Source organism: Taurulus bubalis (genome assembly GCF_910589615.1).
Source record: "Taurulus bubalis genome assembly, chromosome: 15".
In the NCBI taxonomy this organism is placed as follows: Eukaryota; Metazoa; Chordata; class Actinopteri; order Perciformes; family Cottidae; genus Taurulus; species Taurulus bubalis.
In genome coordinates, this window is record NC_136603.1 from 957069 (window position 1) to 973595 (window position 16527).

General features: G+C 44.9%; 1 protein-coding gene across 1 annotated transcript; it reads right to left on the reverse strand.

The window, feature by feature from the left end:
- Positions 1 to 12537: 12537 nt before the first annotated feature.
- Positions 12538 to 15918, reverse strand: LOC306747667 (C-type isolectin Sp-CL4-like). Its single transcript, XM_079230735.1, has 6 exons — positions 15899 to 15918; positions 15653 to 15768; positions 15425 to 15567; positions 14762 to 14890; positions 14180 to 14294; positions 12538 to 12713 (listed from the first exon to the last, which is right to left on the reverse strand). The coding sequence occupies exons 2-6, from the start codon at positions 15720 to 15722 to the stop codon at positions 12646 to 12648; spliced, it is 525 nt and encodes a 174-aa protein (XP_079086861.1). The 5' UTR covers positions 15723 to 15768; positions 15899 to 15918; the 3' UTR covers positions 12538 to 12645.
- Between the last annotated feature and the right edge of the window lie 609 nt (positions 15919 to 16527).

Sequence of the window (16527 nt, forward strand, 5' to 3'; positions counted from 1 at the left end):
GCCAAGAACCAGTTTGCTTCAGATTGACGCGATGGGGGGGAGGAGGACGGTGCATGTGGACAGGAGACGGCTTCCACCCCGGTGAACCTGCAAGATAAGGGAAGTAGAACAAACACTGTCCCACAAACATGCTCGCAATGAAGAACGACTTTTTCGCACGCTCACACACACACACACACACACACCTGAACAACAAACTGCTTTACTTAGCATTGTAAAACATCTAGAGCAACAGAGAAGTAAAGAAATAGCTTCTAGGATACACACTTATGCTAAATTTTTGAAAGAACCATTTAAAGAAATGCCCTTAACTGATGTGGTTGTAAACTGACAAACTGTCATTTTTGGTCGATAGCGGGGCTTCTCATTCTGTAATACAGGAGAAATATTTTCCAAATCAAAAAATGAGTGGCCGATATGTTTACTCTCAGGGGGCTTCAGGGGTAACGGTTACAGAAAAATTCACTGTACCAATGACGAGTGTTCACACTGACCCAACTGACACTGACATTAGAATCAAACATTCATTTTTGCTCTCTTCTTTCTGTCCCATAAATCTTATGGGAAGGGACTTGATGTGTTCTTTTGGAATCAGTTTGATTTCCACACACACAGGTTTGAACATAGTTAGGAAAAGAGTGTTGACACAGATGACCCAATTTGCTCATCCTATCTCCGAACCACGATACGTTTACCAATGGTGGCTAAATCTTGATCAGTCCCACAACCTGTTATCTCTTTTAGATAACAGAGTGCATTCTGAGGCTATTAGGATGAATCCTGAAAAACTGCACTGCGCATGTCTCTCACGGCTGTGATGAAGATTATCAAAGTCGCTTCTGTACAGAAAGCGAGATAAATGACGATGTGACCACACATGTTTTATATTGGTCCACATTTAAATCTGCACTCTGTTGTTTTATCACCATCTCAACAGCAAATGTTCATGGTGCCAGATTCACACCCACCACCATCACGTCCTTTCGAACATGTAATGCTTGATTTTATTGAATTATCCCCATCAGAAGGTAAAACATATTGTCTTGTAATGGTGGACATGTGGTCTAAATGGGTTGAAGTTTTTCCCTCCAGTAAGCAGACAACTGCTACAGTAGCAAAGGCTTTGATTTCAGAAATTATTCCACGATGGGGCATTCCGACAAAAATCTCAAGTGATAATGGATCACATTTTGTAAATCAGGCCATCACAGAGGTAAGTGCATACATTGGGATCGACTTAAAAACACACTGTGCCTATCATCCAGCCAGTGGAGGTGCTGTTGAACGAGAAAATGGAACACTCAAAACTAAATTAGCAAAATGTTGTGCTAATACGGGCCTCGCATGGACCAAAGCCCTGCCAATTGTGCTGATGTACATGAGAATGAGAAAAAGAACACGCAGCAATTTAAGTCCTTTTGAAATTTTGTTTGCAACAGCACCACATGTGGGGGTGAACGCACCCAGGGCTCCTCTCCCATCCACCGCCTTATGCGAGAATGAAATGTTAACGTACCGTGTACAACTTTCTTCTGCATTGTCGGACATAAGAAAGCAGGTGTCGGCAGCCCTCCCAAAGGAAGCCACTGGCCCCCTGCACAAACTGCAGCCTGGTGACTACGTGGTCGTGAAGGGTTTCAGGAGGAAAAACTGGAAGGCTAAACGGTGGCAAGGGCCATTCCAGATCCTACTCATCACGCACACCGCACTCAAAGTGGCTGAGAGAGCCACCTGGATACATGCATCGCACTGCAAGAAGGTTCCGACCCCATCCGATGTAGAGCTGACCAGTGGAGCCGACGTGACGACAACGACGACAACTACCAACGAGGAAGCGACTCACCGGACGCCGCATACGGATTAAGATCACATACGGATTACAAGCTTGAGCAGAAGAATAGTGGACAGTGACCCTTTTTTTTTTGTTGTTTTTGTTTGTTTTTTGTGTGGAAACCTAGCAGGTGCTGACACAAGCAAAATCTTTTGCACAAGATCAGTTGCTTGGGTGAACTTCATGCAAACTGACTGGATGAAAAACATGCACACAAACATGGTGCAACAACGACCGTGGAGTCCACTTCATAGAGTGTGTGGAACACGAGGAACTTTGTTTTTATTGTTAATAATCTCTATTCTTGTTGTTTTTCCATGGGCATGGCTACACTTTCAGGACATAAGAAACAGATGGAACAACCCAACTGACACAGACCAAATCAACTCAATGACACACAACGACAGCATGACTACCAACGAAACGGTACTAAAACGGCACAAGAGACTGGCAGGTGTTAGTTTGGAAGATAGCTGGCTTGACAGAGGCATGACAACAAAAAAAATCCTTACTCTATGAACATGTGGTGGCGATACGCAGAGTTCATGGCAAAAGAAGCTAATGTTACAAATTGTTATGTATGTTCTCTGATACCATCTAATTCTCGTCAGCCTCTCATTTCAGCTGTTGAAATGGGCCCATCTGAAGGATGTTTCTCTGGGTTGGCTATTAAAGGATTCCACAATGGGCTCTCATTTTGGGATCTCCTTAAGGGACCCGAATGTGACGACCGACACATGGTTAAACGGTTCAGTGGCAATAGCTCATCAACCTCATCTTTTGTGACCCAGGTGTCCATAGATCCAAAAACACGGTTTAAAACATGTTATGCCAGGAATGGTACCGTTCCAGTAGGACGTCTGAGGCTTGATAACTGCGAACACATCGTTGTGACGGGTGAAATAACCAGCGACCCTGATTGTAATATAACCGTACACCCTGCTTATCGTCCCTCATGTGTGGACATAATAGGACATAACGTGACACATTGTCAAAAATTAGCAGAACATGAGGTTACTTCGGTTCCCGATTACTGGAAAACTAATGTTTGGTCCTGTTTTGCGTTCAAGTACGGGGCCACCAACCCATTCAATTGCCCTACTGGTGTTGATTGTATTGCAGCATACCGAACCGCGGTCCCTGGAAAGAATGGAACATATCCTGTTACAGAGGGATGGTGGTTGTGTGACCATTCAGCGTATGTAACTCTCCCACCGGATTGGGACGGAGTATGTGCACCTGTTCGTATCACAGATCACACATTTATCATCTCCACCACAACGAAGGACACACCCACACGTATGAAACGTGAGGCAGACAAATATCGCTATACAGATTTTAAACCCCACGATTCAGTTTTTGGTACAAACGTCCCACGTGAGTTTAAACATGCAGGGACAAGTAAGAAGGTAATGTGGGCTCTGTTCCCCTGGGTAGGAGTGGCGAAAAATATTTTGCGTATTGAAACACTTGACTACCGTTTCAAACGCTTTGTAAATATGACTATAGCTGCAGTGAAAGGAATCCGCGAAGAATTGACCTCTATGCGACTAATGATTATGCAGAACAGAATGGTGTTGGACCAACTCACAGCAGCCCAAGGGGGTGTGTGTGCTATCGTGGGTGAACACTGTTGTACGTTTATTCCAGAGAATGACATAGATGGTGGCGTTATTCATCAGGCAATATTGAACATGACTAACCTACAGGAAGCAATGGCAAAAGATGAGATACCTCCACCTGATGTTCTCACCGGCCTCTGGCTCACTTGGCGAAGCACTGTAATCACAATCTGTCTTGTGTGAGTGGTTTTATTCATTTTCATGACTTGCGTGATTCCCATGCTTAGAAGGATGGTAGCTAACATGATGACTAAACAGATGGTTCTGTATCAACCATTGACTACCATGACCAGACGAAAAGAGGATTTGTATCCTGTACACCAATACGACGAAAATGACGTTGACTTTGACACAGACACTGACGATGCTCCTGAATGGTATGAGTAGAAATGATGCTACTGTAATACATATTTTTGCAATGATAATGATTACTGTATAATCAAAAGAGTGGAATGTAATGGGAAAATATGTATATGCTGTATTTTGATATACATTCCTTGATTGAACATGAGTTTAGTAATGTGTATGTTCAGACAATGAGTAACTGCAAGTAAGACGTGGAGAAACTGATACAATAGGAGTTGATGGTACTCAACTTCATACCAGCTGATAGGAACTCTAAGATGCTGACTACCAGGGTCAAAGGTACATATCACTCAGAATCGATTGACGAATGTGCTGAAGAAAGGACACCGTCATCTTTCTAAGCAAGATCTGATATATGTGGAGACAGTGGATTGGTTGAAACTATAATATGGATTAGGTCAAAATACAAGACACGTGGAAGATCTTCAATGTATATTGTGACGTGGAACACACAGTTGAATGTATATCACATGTGGCATAGTGGGAACCAATGAGAGATGGGATGGGTCTTAAGAGGATGGTCATTTGAAAAGTATATAACTGACTGTCAAATGGAGGATTGTTGCAGAGGACCCTGACAGGCATTGGTGATTCGTGGCTGTTGAGGTTTTCTCCCTGCTTGCAAGCATTTAATAAATTGACAGAGGTATTTTGTCTTGTCCAGAGGAATTCTGTTTGTTCTGGATATTGATTGTAACGTTTAGGCTCTCCCCCCGAGACTTAGAATATTATTTCCAGTACACCATGAATGCGGAAAACATTAGACAGGAGTGCCTCAGCAGTCTCCTTAGCAGACGGAAGCTTAGGCAAAGCAATGAAGTGAACCATTTTGGAGAACCTGTCTACCACCGTTAAGACGGTGGTGTTACCTGCAGAGGGAGGCAGTCCAGTGACGAAGTCCAGGGAGATGTGTGACCAGGGTCTCAGGGGGACAGGCAGAGGGTGAAGCTGACCCACAGGAGGCTTGTGGGACACTTTGCAGGAGGCACAAACTGGACAGGCCGCAATGAACTCGGTGATGTCTTTCTCCATGGCGGGCCACCAGAAACGCTGTTGGGACATAAATAAGGTCCGTCGGACCCCGGGGTGACATGCCAATCGTGAAGCGTGGGCCCACTGGATGACTTGAGAGCGGAGGTGAGGTGAAACAAACAACCGATTGGGAGGGACGCCGTCCGGCGGTTGACAGGTCTGAAGAGCCTGGATGACCTGTTCCTCCACCCTCCACTTGAAAGCCCCAACCACACAGGCTGCAGGCAGGATAGGTTCAGGCACGGCAACAGGACCCTCTGAGGACGGAACTCGGGACAGAGCATCAGGCTTGCCATTCTTCGACCCTGGTCTATAGGAGAGAGCAAAGTCAAAACGGGTAAAGAACAGGGCCCACCTTGCCTGCCGGGAATTCAGCCTCTTTGCGGTCCGAAGATACTCCAGATTCTTGTGGTCGGTCCAGACAAGAAAAGGTAGCTCCGCCCCCTCCAGCCAGTGACGCCATTCCTCCAGAGCCACCTTGATGGCCAACAACTCCCGGTTCCCGATGTCGTAATTTTGTTCCGCCGCAGAAAGTTTCCTCGATAGGAAAGCGCAGGGGTGCAGCTTATCGTCGGTAAAGGACCGTTGGGACAGAACGGCCCCAACACCGACATCCGAGGCGTCCACCTCAACTATGAACTGGAGCGTAGGATCAGGAACAGAGAGAATGGGAGCGGTGGTGAAGGACACTTTAAGGCGTTGGAAGGCCCCTTCAGCCTTATCACACCACCTGAAGGGGAACTTAGGAGAGGTGAGGTTATGCAGGGGTGAAGCGACAGCACTGAAGTTACAGATGAACTTGCGGTAGAAATTGGCGAACCCTAAAAACCGCTGCACCTCCTTGCGGGAGTTAGGGGTAGGCCAACTTCTGACGGCACTGACCTTGTCGGGGTCCATCTGAATGTTGTCCTCCGAAATGATGAAGCCCAGGAAGGAAACCGAAGGCTGGTGAAACTCACATTTCTCTGCTTTGACAAACAGCTGATTCTCCAGGAGGCGCTGAAGTACCTGACGGACATGCTGAATGTGGGAGGATTCATCAGGAGAAAAGATGAGGATATCGTCCAGATACACAAAAACAAAACTGTTCAGCATGTCACGTAACACATCGTTGACGAGAGCCTGAAACACAGCAGGGGCATTGGTTAATCCAAACGGCATTACTAAGTACTCGTAATGTCCACTGGGGGTGTTGAAGGCAGTCTTCCACTCATCTCCCTCCCTGATCCTCACGAGATGATATGCGTTGCGGAGATCCAGCTTGGAGAAAACCTTGGCACCATGAATCAGCTCGAAGGCAGAGGACATGAGAGGGTACCTATTGCGGACCGTGATGTCGTTGAGACCCCTGTAGTCGATGCAAGGGCGGAGGGATTTATCTTTCTTTTCTACAAAGAAAAATCCAGCGCCAGCAGGAGAGGAGGACGGGCGGATGAGACCGGCAGCCAGGGATTCCTCCACATAGCTCCTCATGGCAGCAGTTTCTGGAACAGACAGTGAAAATAGTCTCCCCCGGGGAGGATGGGTGCCGGGACGGAGCTCAATCGCACAGTCATATTGTCTATGAGGAGGAAGTGCAGAGGCACGGGCTTTGTTAAAAACTTGCTTTAGGTCGTGATAACAAAGAGGTACTTTGTCCAGTGCGGGGAAGGTGTCCAGAGAGCCGGATAGCTGGGAGGTGCAGACCGGAGCTAGGCAGAGATCAGGAGGTCCTGGAGCCGAAATGGGTGCCACCCTGGCCCCACAGGAACGTGCACATCGGGGACCCCAGGCGAGGATTCTCCCAGTACTCCAGTCCACATGCGGGTTGTGCAGCTTCAGCCATGGGAGACCTAGGAGCAGGGGATGCGAGGGTGAGTAAAACAGGTGAAAAGATAGTGTTTCAGTGTGCTTGTCCGGCAACAGGAGGGTGACTGGTTGGGACCGGTGAGTGACCATGCAAATGAGGCAGCCATCCAAGGCACGAGCCTCCAGGGGGCGTTGAAGACGGAAGGCCCGATGGCCGAGTCTCTTGGCGATAGCATAGTCCATGAGATCCGCATCGGAACCGGAGTCCACCAGAACCGGTTGCTGGAGCGAGGCAGAGGAAGAGCGAAGAAGAACCAGGGGTTGTAGGCGAGCGGGATTGGACAGGGTCAGGGTGTGGCTCACCAGTGCCCTCTCCTTCACTGGTGAGCCCTGGCTTTTACTGGGCAGGAGGAGATGATATGTCCCTGCTGACCACAGTAGAGGCAGAGACCCTCCGTCATGCGCCGCCGGCGTTCTTCCGGGGTGAGTTTGGTGCGACCAATCTGCATGGGTTCCTCTCCCTCCGTGGCTCGGGCATCGACATGGTGAGTAACAGCTCTGGGGAACTCCACAGATGGTGCAGAAAAGCGAACAGCTGAGTCTTCAGGATTCCACTGCGCCATCTGGTCGGAGATCCTGATGGCAGAGGCAATGGCTCCATCCATCGACTGCTGCTCCTCCCGTAGGGCGATCTCCCTGCCGATGGACCGATTGAGTCCGCTCTGGAAGGCGGTAAGTAGAGCCAGGTCATTCCAGCCGGAGTCCACAGCTAGGGAGCGGAACTCGCTGGCAAATTCCCTTACTGACTTCTTCCCCTGCCGGAGCTTAAGCAATCGTTGACCCGCCTGTTGTCCCCGGATGGGATGGTCATAAATCCTCCTTAATTCTGTGGCAAACAGTTCAAAAGAGAGGACCGGCGGAGCTTGCTGCTCATATAGGGCATTAAAGTAACTTAAAGGAGGACCATCCAACAGGTTAGCTATGTAAGCTATCTTGGCTGACTCATCCCGGAACCGGGAAGGCTGGGCCAGAAACACCAGACGTACCTGGGTAATGAAATTTCGGCAAGTGTCTGGGTTACCGCTGTACTTGGTGGGTGAGGGGATGTGAGGCTCGGAGGTGGATCCACCCGGCAGCACCGGGGAAGCAGCAACAGGCGGGGGAGCTGGCGGAGAAGCGCCGCGACTTAGCTCAGCGAGCTGTGTCGAAATCTGGGCCACGTTGTCGATGAGAGATTTCAACATGTGTTCGTGGCTGCCCAAACGCTGAGCCTGGCCGGAGATCTCCTCCTTCATGCGGTCGAGGTCGGCTGGGTTCATGATGGGCCAGTTCGTCCTGTCACGCCGGAGCACTAATGAAAGAACCCAAATGCACGACCCGAGGCAGAGAGTAAAGTTCACAAGAATTCCTTTATTGATAAAGGTAATATTGCAACAGGATAGAGTCTCTGGAGAAGGACCGCCGAAGGTTCTCCCGATGTAACTGGGGAGGGACTGAGGCCGGTCGGCAAGGCTCTGACCCGCTGTGGTGAGAGCAGCTGTCTCACTCAGGGGAGAGTAGAATCGCCAACGTAAACAGTCCAGGGTCATTCACAGGAAGGCAGTCAAACTCGGCAGAGGTACAGGCAGGGATCGGGCTTACTCGGAAACGAAGGGACGTCGGAATCAGAACAGGATATCAGGCAGGAAAACCGCTGGTAAGTTGACTCTCAGGTGAAGAAAAACGAACTGGCAACGAGACAAGTGAAGCACAGAGTATATATACACACTGGGAGGGGAGTTAACGAGACACAGGTGAAACACATCAGGGCAGGGAGAGGTAATCACACATGAGGAAGTAAAGACAGCAGACATGACACAGGAGGATGATTTCAAAGTAAAACAGGAAGTGACAAGACAACAAAATAAAAGCACTACCGTCTAGTGACGGTTGTGACACTGAGATGTAATAAAAAGAACAATATTTATGGCGGAGATGTAGTAGAGTAGAAATGGTTCAAATCACAGGGCGTGACATGCAAAGAAAATATACTGTAATAGTAACAGGATTGTGCACTAGTGTAGCACTGAAGAAGTAGTTATACTATTGAACAATATTATTCTGGTGATTTGACTTATTAAAGTCCAGTGATTTAGTATCCAGGAGACGACTCCAATGCAAAGACATACGAGTCACACTGGAGCATCATAAACCAGCTGACCAGTGGATTGTTAATCTGATCATAATTATGTTGAGATGAAGAACACAGACCGGATGAATGTTAGTGCAGTAGTCATCCTCAGGTCATCCTTTGTTTGTTCTCAGAAAGGCAACAACTTTATTTGGACCGATTGGGCTACCAGCAGAAAATTCACCCATTGGGCTGGTTGGCAGCCGGACAACTCTTGGTGGAAATACGAGCATTGTGTTGAGATGAACTACTGGAGTAAGTAAACTACAGACTCAGGAGGAGAGGTTATAACTTCATAGAGATGAACGTCGACTTCTGAACCTCAAGAAAAGACACTTTCATGACCCCTGGTGGATGATTATTAAAGGAGCTCAAGAAAACAGTCCAGATGAGCATGAAGGAAGGTGCTGCATTGAAACCTCACTGAACCTCTTCATGTCACACTGATTTAAAATACTGTGTCAGATTGGGAAGTCCATCCTGTATACACCTCTCTGACACCAGAGTATGTAATGTCTGTATGTCTGCAACAAAGCAGGGGTCACTAATAGGAGGACCGTGGTCCGGATCCGGTCCTAGACGCGTTGTATCTGAACCCTGAACCCAGAACCCAGAGATCATTGATTATTACATTTTGATGGAGCGCTTCTATTTAAACTTGTCCAGCCTTCAGGGCACTCGTTCAGCGGTCCAAGAAACACACCACCAACTACATGCATGTAAATCATCTCACGTGACGCTACTCAGATAACCAAATATGTATTCTGATCAACTTCCTACTCAAGTGAGATTCACACACACAGGAGAGAGTCTGAGAATAATACGTGAGTCAGAAGTTATTTCACATGTCGTTCTCGTAAAAGAGGAAAGTGGTCAGAGACCAGAGTCTTGAACCAAGAATGGACTCTTCTGTCTTCATTCTTCCAATGGACAGTTCAAAACCAGAATGTCTCATATGTTCAGAGACCGAGATGATTATTAAAAGCAGCAATGTGAAGCTCCACTACGAGACAAAGCACAGAACCTTTGATCAAACGTACCCACTCACATCTGAGATGAAGTACAGGAAATAAACCTGAGAGCTCAATATGATCAGAATGCTAACATTCATTTACTGTCCAATAATGATGTAAACAGAGAGGACTAGAGCTGAAACAAGTGGTTTAATAACCACAGATGAAGTCCCTTTTTAGATTATGAGATCAATATAATGTAATAACTGAAATAACCACTCGTTACAACCGAGGTATGCAGCAAAGCATTTGTGAAGCCACAACATGCACAACCTTGAGGCGGATGGGCTACAACAGCAGAAGACCCCACCGGGTACCACTCATCTCCACTACCAATAGGAACAAGAGGCTACAATTTGCAAGCGCTCACCAAAATTAGACAGCTGAAGACTGGAAAAATATTGCCTCGTCTGATGAGTCTTGATTTCTGTTGAGACATTCAGATGGTAAAGTCAGAATTTGGCGTAAACAGAATGAGAACATGGATCCATCATGCCTTGTTACCACTGTGCAGGCTGGTGGTGGTGTAATGGTGTGGGGGATGTTTTCTTGGCACACTTTAGGCCCCTTAGTGCCAATTGGGCATCGTTTAAATGCCACGGCCTACCTGAGCATTGTTTCTGACCATGTCCATCCCTTTATGGCCACCATGTACCCATCCTCTGATGGCTACTTCCAGCAGGATAATGCACCATGTCACAAAGCTCCAATCATTTCTAATTGGTTTCTTGAACATGACAATGAGTTCACTGTACTAAAATGGCCCCCACAGTCACCAGATCTCAACCCAATAGAGCATCTTTGGGATGTGGTGGAACGGGAGCTTCATGTCCTGGATGTGCATCCCACAAATCTCCATCAACTGCAAGATGCTATCCTATCAATATGGGCCAACATTTCTAAAGAATGCTTTCAGCACCTTGTTGAATCAATGCCACGTAGAATTAAGGCAGTTCTGAAGGCGAAAGGGGGTCAAACACAGTATTAGTATGGTGTTCCTAATAATCCTTTAGGTGAGTGTATATCCACCTCTGACATCATGAACAGGTCTACCACAGAGGTTTCTTATTCAGAGGCTGCAAAAGAGGTACTTGAGAGCAGTAGATGTCAGTTAGTTTTTACTCAAAAGATTTCATCAAGACATTTGTTAAACTGAATTGCGCGTCTCACTAATATAAGGACATTTAGATTGGTGAATGCCAAATTGACAAAGTTAAGAACTTTAATAAAGTAAAAATCTCTTCTTTCCAAACTAATTTATTAAATTAGGTTATCATTCACATTCATGAAATCGGGCCTTCCCTTTAGTAGTGTAGACTATATTGCTTACTTTGGCTTTAACATGCCCTACATATATGAAATTGTTGCTTCATTGCCAGATTTGTTCTTTCTTAAACCTTCCACTGGTGCATGGAATTCCTTTTATCCTTATTCTGAACAGACCAATTTGTGTCTATTGTTGTTTAAATGAGTTTGATCCCGGAAGACTGAATTGTACATTAAAAACATTTCTCTTGTGTGAGTAGATGGTAGAAAATGCCTTGCTTACAAAACCTGGAGGTGAGGACGTCCTCGAAGAGTACAAGTCAGAAAATTCATTAAGCATATTTTAAGGCCAGTGACGGAGCCCAAGAGTCGGCCGCACCGGGAGCCGAAGACCGTTTGCCCGCCGTTGTTAGGCCGGTAACGAAAGAAATCCCCCAAAGTTGGTGTGCACAGCTCCGCGTCGGGCGGAGACGTGACGAGTGCTCGTCGCCGCGTCCACCTGCCCTACCTTTCGCCGTGCTCCCAGCAGCTGGGCCCAGTGCTTCAGCTGTCAGCGCAGTCCTCTGCTAGTACATCCACCCCCGCTGGGTCCGGAACATCCCGCAGGGCAGCCGCCGTACTCCCGTCCAGTAGCACCCGAGTCCCGTGTGCGCGTCGAAATCCGCTCGGTCACCTTAAATACCCATGTCAAAATAAAAGTTATAACAATAATAAACGGTCCCGTTTGAACCCGTGTCCTTATTCAGGCCACTGATAACATCCTAGGTACAGCAATAAAGTATAAAAGAAGAAGAACAACCAAGGTGCTTCTTTTAGCAGTGCCGTACCCGAGGCAGACCTATGCGATCTTTACACTGTTATAGTGAAAAAAATATATGATTAATTCACATAGTTGTGTTTGTGCATTTGCTGTTCCTGCTGTATCCATACAGCCCACCTGTGGTCTTGTGGACTTATAGTAAAGCAAACATCTAAAAGATTCAGGTGGCATTTATTGATGCTTTCAGAATCTTGCTCAAGCTTCCCAGATGGACAAGTGCAAGTCACATGTTTGTGACTCGTAATGTTCCCACTTTCCATGCTGTGTTGAGAAATGTTATATACAAATGCAAATGTTGATTGAATGCAATTATAAAAGTCTTAACTGAGCCAACACAGAGTGATACGAGGTATTCTTCTTGTTTCTGGAAACATTGGAACAAGTGTCTGTATGTTTTTAACCACGAGGGACTTTTTAACTGCAATGACTATACTGGTGTCCTTGAGTCTGAAATAAAAGGTATGTATATATATATATATATAGCTTTTACGGTCTTAAAAATGTTCTGTGAAAATGTTCTTTGTGTTCTTTCTTGATAATTAATATTCATGTCATCTATACCTATGAAATACATCTCACAGTCAGAAGTCATACAGCTGAATACAAACAGAAGACACAGGAACCATCAACATGTCTTTATGATGCTGGATATTTATTGCAGTAAATGTGAAAGCTTGCAGTGGTTACAGTTGATGAAGACGAGTCCAACTGCAGCTCTTCATGTTCACTCTGAACTACTAGAGTTTCACTTGACACACATAGGACTTCCAACTGGTACAGACATCATCGTTCCAGCGTCCCCAGTCTGTAAAACAGAAAACAGGACAGTCATGTGATTAATGGTATTTCAGGGTTGGTGGTACTGAAGGTTTGCCGGCCCTCCACTGCGCGTCGGGCCTAACAACACCCTTGAACAGTACATTATTGACGATACAGTACTGCCTCTCGTACCTTATTGCTTAAATAATGTATGCTCCTGATATGCCTCGTCCTTCACTTAAACCCTCTCTTCATGTTGAGGAAACCCAGGACTCTGAATATATTCATGTATTGTGTGAAACAGTTGTGTTAACGTCTGTATGAAGTCAACAACTGACTGTCAAATCAAATGAAGTTCAATTAAATAATATCTCAACAATATTGATTGTCAGTTTTCAAATTAAATTGGATGAATCATGAAAAATAATTTAAAACAAAATAAATGTCTCGTTTCAAGTAAAATATGGGATGTATTTATGAAAGAGTGAAAGAACAGAATGCTTCCGAAATATGTGACTAAAATAAAGTACTTCATTCTAGAAAAATGAATTTCACTGAAAACACATTATATTGATCTCATAATCTAAAAAGGGACTTCATCTGTGGTTATTAAACCACTTGTTTCAGCTCTAGTCCTCTCTGTTTACATCATTATTGGACAGTAAATGAATGTTAGCATTCTGATCATATTGAGCTCTCAGGTTTATTTCCTGTACTTCATCTCAGATGTGAGTGGGTACGTTTGATCAAAGGTTCTGTGCTTTGTCTCGTAGTGGAGCTTCACATTGCTGCTTTTAATAATCATCTCGGTCTCTGAACATATGAGACATTCTGGTTTTGAACTGTCCATTTGAAGAATGAAGACAGAAGAGTCCATTCTTGGTTCAAGACTCTGGTCTCTGACCACTTTCCTCTTTTACGAGAACGACATGTGAAATAACTTCTGACTCACGTATTATTCTCAGACTCTCCTGTGTGTGTGAATCTCACTTGAGTAGGAAGTTGATCAGAATACATATTTGGTTATCTGAGTAGCGTCACGTGAGATGATTTACATGCATGTAGTTGGTGGTGTGTTTCTTGGACCGCTGAACGAGTGCCCTGAAGGCTGGACAAGTTTAAATAGAAGCGCTCCATCAAAATGTAATAATCAATGATCTCTGGGTTCAGGGTTCAGATACAACGCGTCTAGGACCGGATCCGGACCACGGTCCTCCTATTAGTGACCCCTGCTTTGTTGCAGACATACAGACATTACATATTCTGGTGTCAGAGAGGTGTATACAGGATGGACTTCCCAATCTGACACAGTATTTTAAATCAGTGTGACATGAAGAGGTTCAGTGAGGTTTCAATGCAGCACCTTCCTTCATGCTCATCTGGACTGTTTTCTTGAGCTACTTTAATAATCATCCACCAGGGGTCATGAAAGTGTCTTTTCTTGAGGTTCAGAAGTCTACATTCATCTCTATGAAGTTATAACCTCTCCTCCTGAGTCTTTAGTTTACTTACCCTTGTAGTTCATCTCCACGCAACCCTCTCTCCCCCAATCGTTGCTCGGCTGGCCACGAGCCCAATAGGAGTAGTCGTGTTTAGTCCCATCGGTCCAAACCAATCCTTTGCTTGACTGAAAACAAAAAACAAACAATGGATGACCTGAGGATGACTACTGCACTAACATTCATCCGGTCTGTGTTCTTCATCTCAACATAATTATGATCAGATTAACAATCCACTGGTCAGCTGGTTTATGATGCTCCAGTGTGACTCGTATGTCTTTGCATTGGAGTCGTCTCCTGGAAACTAAATCACTGGACTTTAATAAGTCAAAGTAACCAGAATAATATTGTTCAATAGTATAACTACTTCTTCAGTACTACACTAGTGCAACAGCATAGGCCTGTTACTATTACTGTATTATACTATGTTTTATTTGCAATTCACGCATTCTATTTACAACAATCATTTTTCATTGTCATTTTTTGGTGGACAATTAGTGAGAATACTAACATAATTCAATAATGCATTTTAGCTCTGTGATTTCCTAGTAAACACATTAGAGGCTCAAACTGAGCAGAATCATTCACTTCTTACCCTCCACAGTCCGATCCAGTAACGATAGTTTGTAGTCGCGGCCCTGTACATGGCACATTCCACTTGACACAGCTCAACAAGGCTGTGGATTGATACCAGATCTCCATTTGGGTACGCCCGACAGGCGTCCTGTAATCAAAATAAATATTCCTCACTAACACTTCACATGGCTGCATCCTCATTCCCTGATGTGAACTTTCTTCTCCTGACCTGAAGTCATGAAGGCTGTTCAGTTCCCTTCTGCTCTGAGGAGAATTCACAAGATCACCCTCAACAATATAAAGATGACTTCAATTCCTTATGATTCATTTTGTCTTCTAATTTTTCTCAAAATGTAATTTTCTTTTGCAGTTTAAAAATTTGAATTTAAATGTTCGAATTCAAGGTTTCACTGTGATAAACTATACAATTTTCAATTATTTTCAAATATGCCAAAATCATTAGAATTCATATGCCAATTTTTGTTCTGGGTAAATGACCCTCCATAGCTGAACCTGCTTTATTAAAACACTTTTATTATACTTGAGAGTAAATGGACTTCTCCTTTCCATAAATACAGCTTCCTCCTCTTTCCTCACTTCTTCTAATGAAGTGATGAGACTGTGTGAACAGGAAGAGATCAAATGTACTGTCTGTAGTCTGGTGTGTGTTTGTTTTTATTACCTTTGCCTCCTTATGAGTCAAATACTTGTTATGGAACGCCTTCACACAGCGGTTTGGTCCGAACTGGAACCAACATCCTGGACCAACATCCTTTCTACAATTATCGACCGGATATGTGGTCCGACACATTTCTCCAGGATTCCCTGTTTCACAGAAAAAAGAAGTGCTGTTAGTTTAGTGTTCCTGGTGTCTGTGTAGAAAGTGATTTAGTGACAGTTTGGTTCTTACATGCTGCAGAGGCTGACATGGACATCAGCACCACCAGAAGAAGGACGGCAGTCACCACAACAGGACGCATGGCTCAGGATTCACTGACTCTCAGAACTCTACAACTGGAATATCACCTGGAAATGCCACACCGTTCAACCCCATTACAACAAGACACTTCAGTTGTTACCAGTTTTCTAACCCACAGATCAGATTAAAGTTATTTCTGTTCTCTAAAACCTCCACCAAGAGACAAAGAGGACTCACCACAAGTGTCTTCTCCCTCGTTGCATCTCATACTGAAGGTCTGTTTAAATACCTTTCACAGCCATGCCTGAGGGTCTGAATGTTAAAACATGAACTACTTCAACAACACGCCTGTTTAACTTCCACGTCATCCCAGAAGTAGGATCCACCTCTATTCAGTTACAACATTATAATATGAAGCATCCATGAACAAACAAAGCACTTCTTCAATACTAGGTTGAGTGTTGGCCAGTTCATGAGTTGCAGCTCTATGAATGTTTTCTAAATGTTGATTTGTGGAACGGCCTGTATAGGACTCACTAAAAGAATTCTCCGTATTTTGCAAAATATATTTCCCAAAAAGATGTGTTTGGGATTCACCAGCTGGACACTATGGTCCCCACAGCCCACCCCTCATTATAGTTCTTATCATTATTCTATTCTATTGCTGTACTCCATTCACTTTGATGAACTGACAGCAGGTTGGTGAGTGTGTGTCCTTGTATGAATTGCATTGTGGAGTCAAAGATCTTTACACAATGTCCATCATTCAATATTAGGGTTAAAACTTGACTTTTTAGGGTTCAGTACGTTCCTGTCTACAGTTTGTGATCGCTCTAATAATATTAATGTATTCATGATCCGCCTCC

Coding starts and splice junctions, on each gene's coding strand:
- LOC306747667 (XM_079230735.1), bottom strand. CDS start 15,722: ATGCGTCCTGTTGTGGTGACTGCCGTCCTTCTTCTGGTGGTGCTGATG. Junction 15,568..15,652: donor CATGTCAGCCTCTGCAGCAT/GTAAGAACCAAA, acceptor TCTGTGAAACAG/GGAATCCTGGAGAAATGTGT. Junction 12,714..14,179: donor CGTGGAGATGAACTACAAGG/GTAAGTAAACTA, acceptor TCTGTTTTACAG/ACTGGGGACGCTGGAACGAT.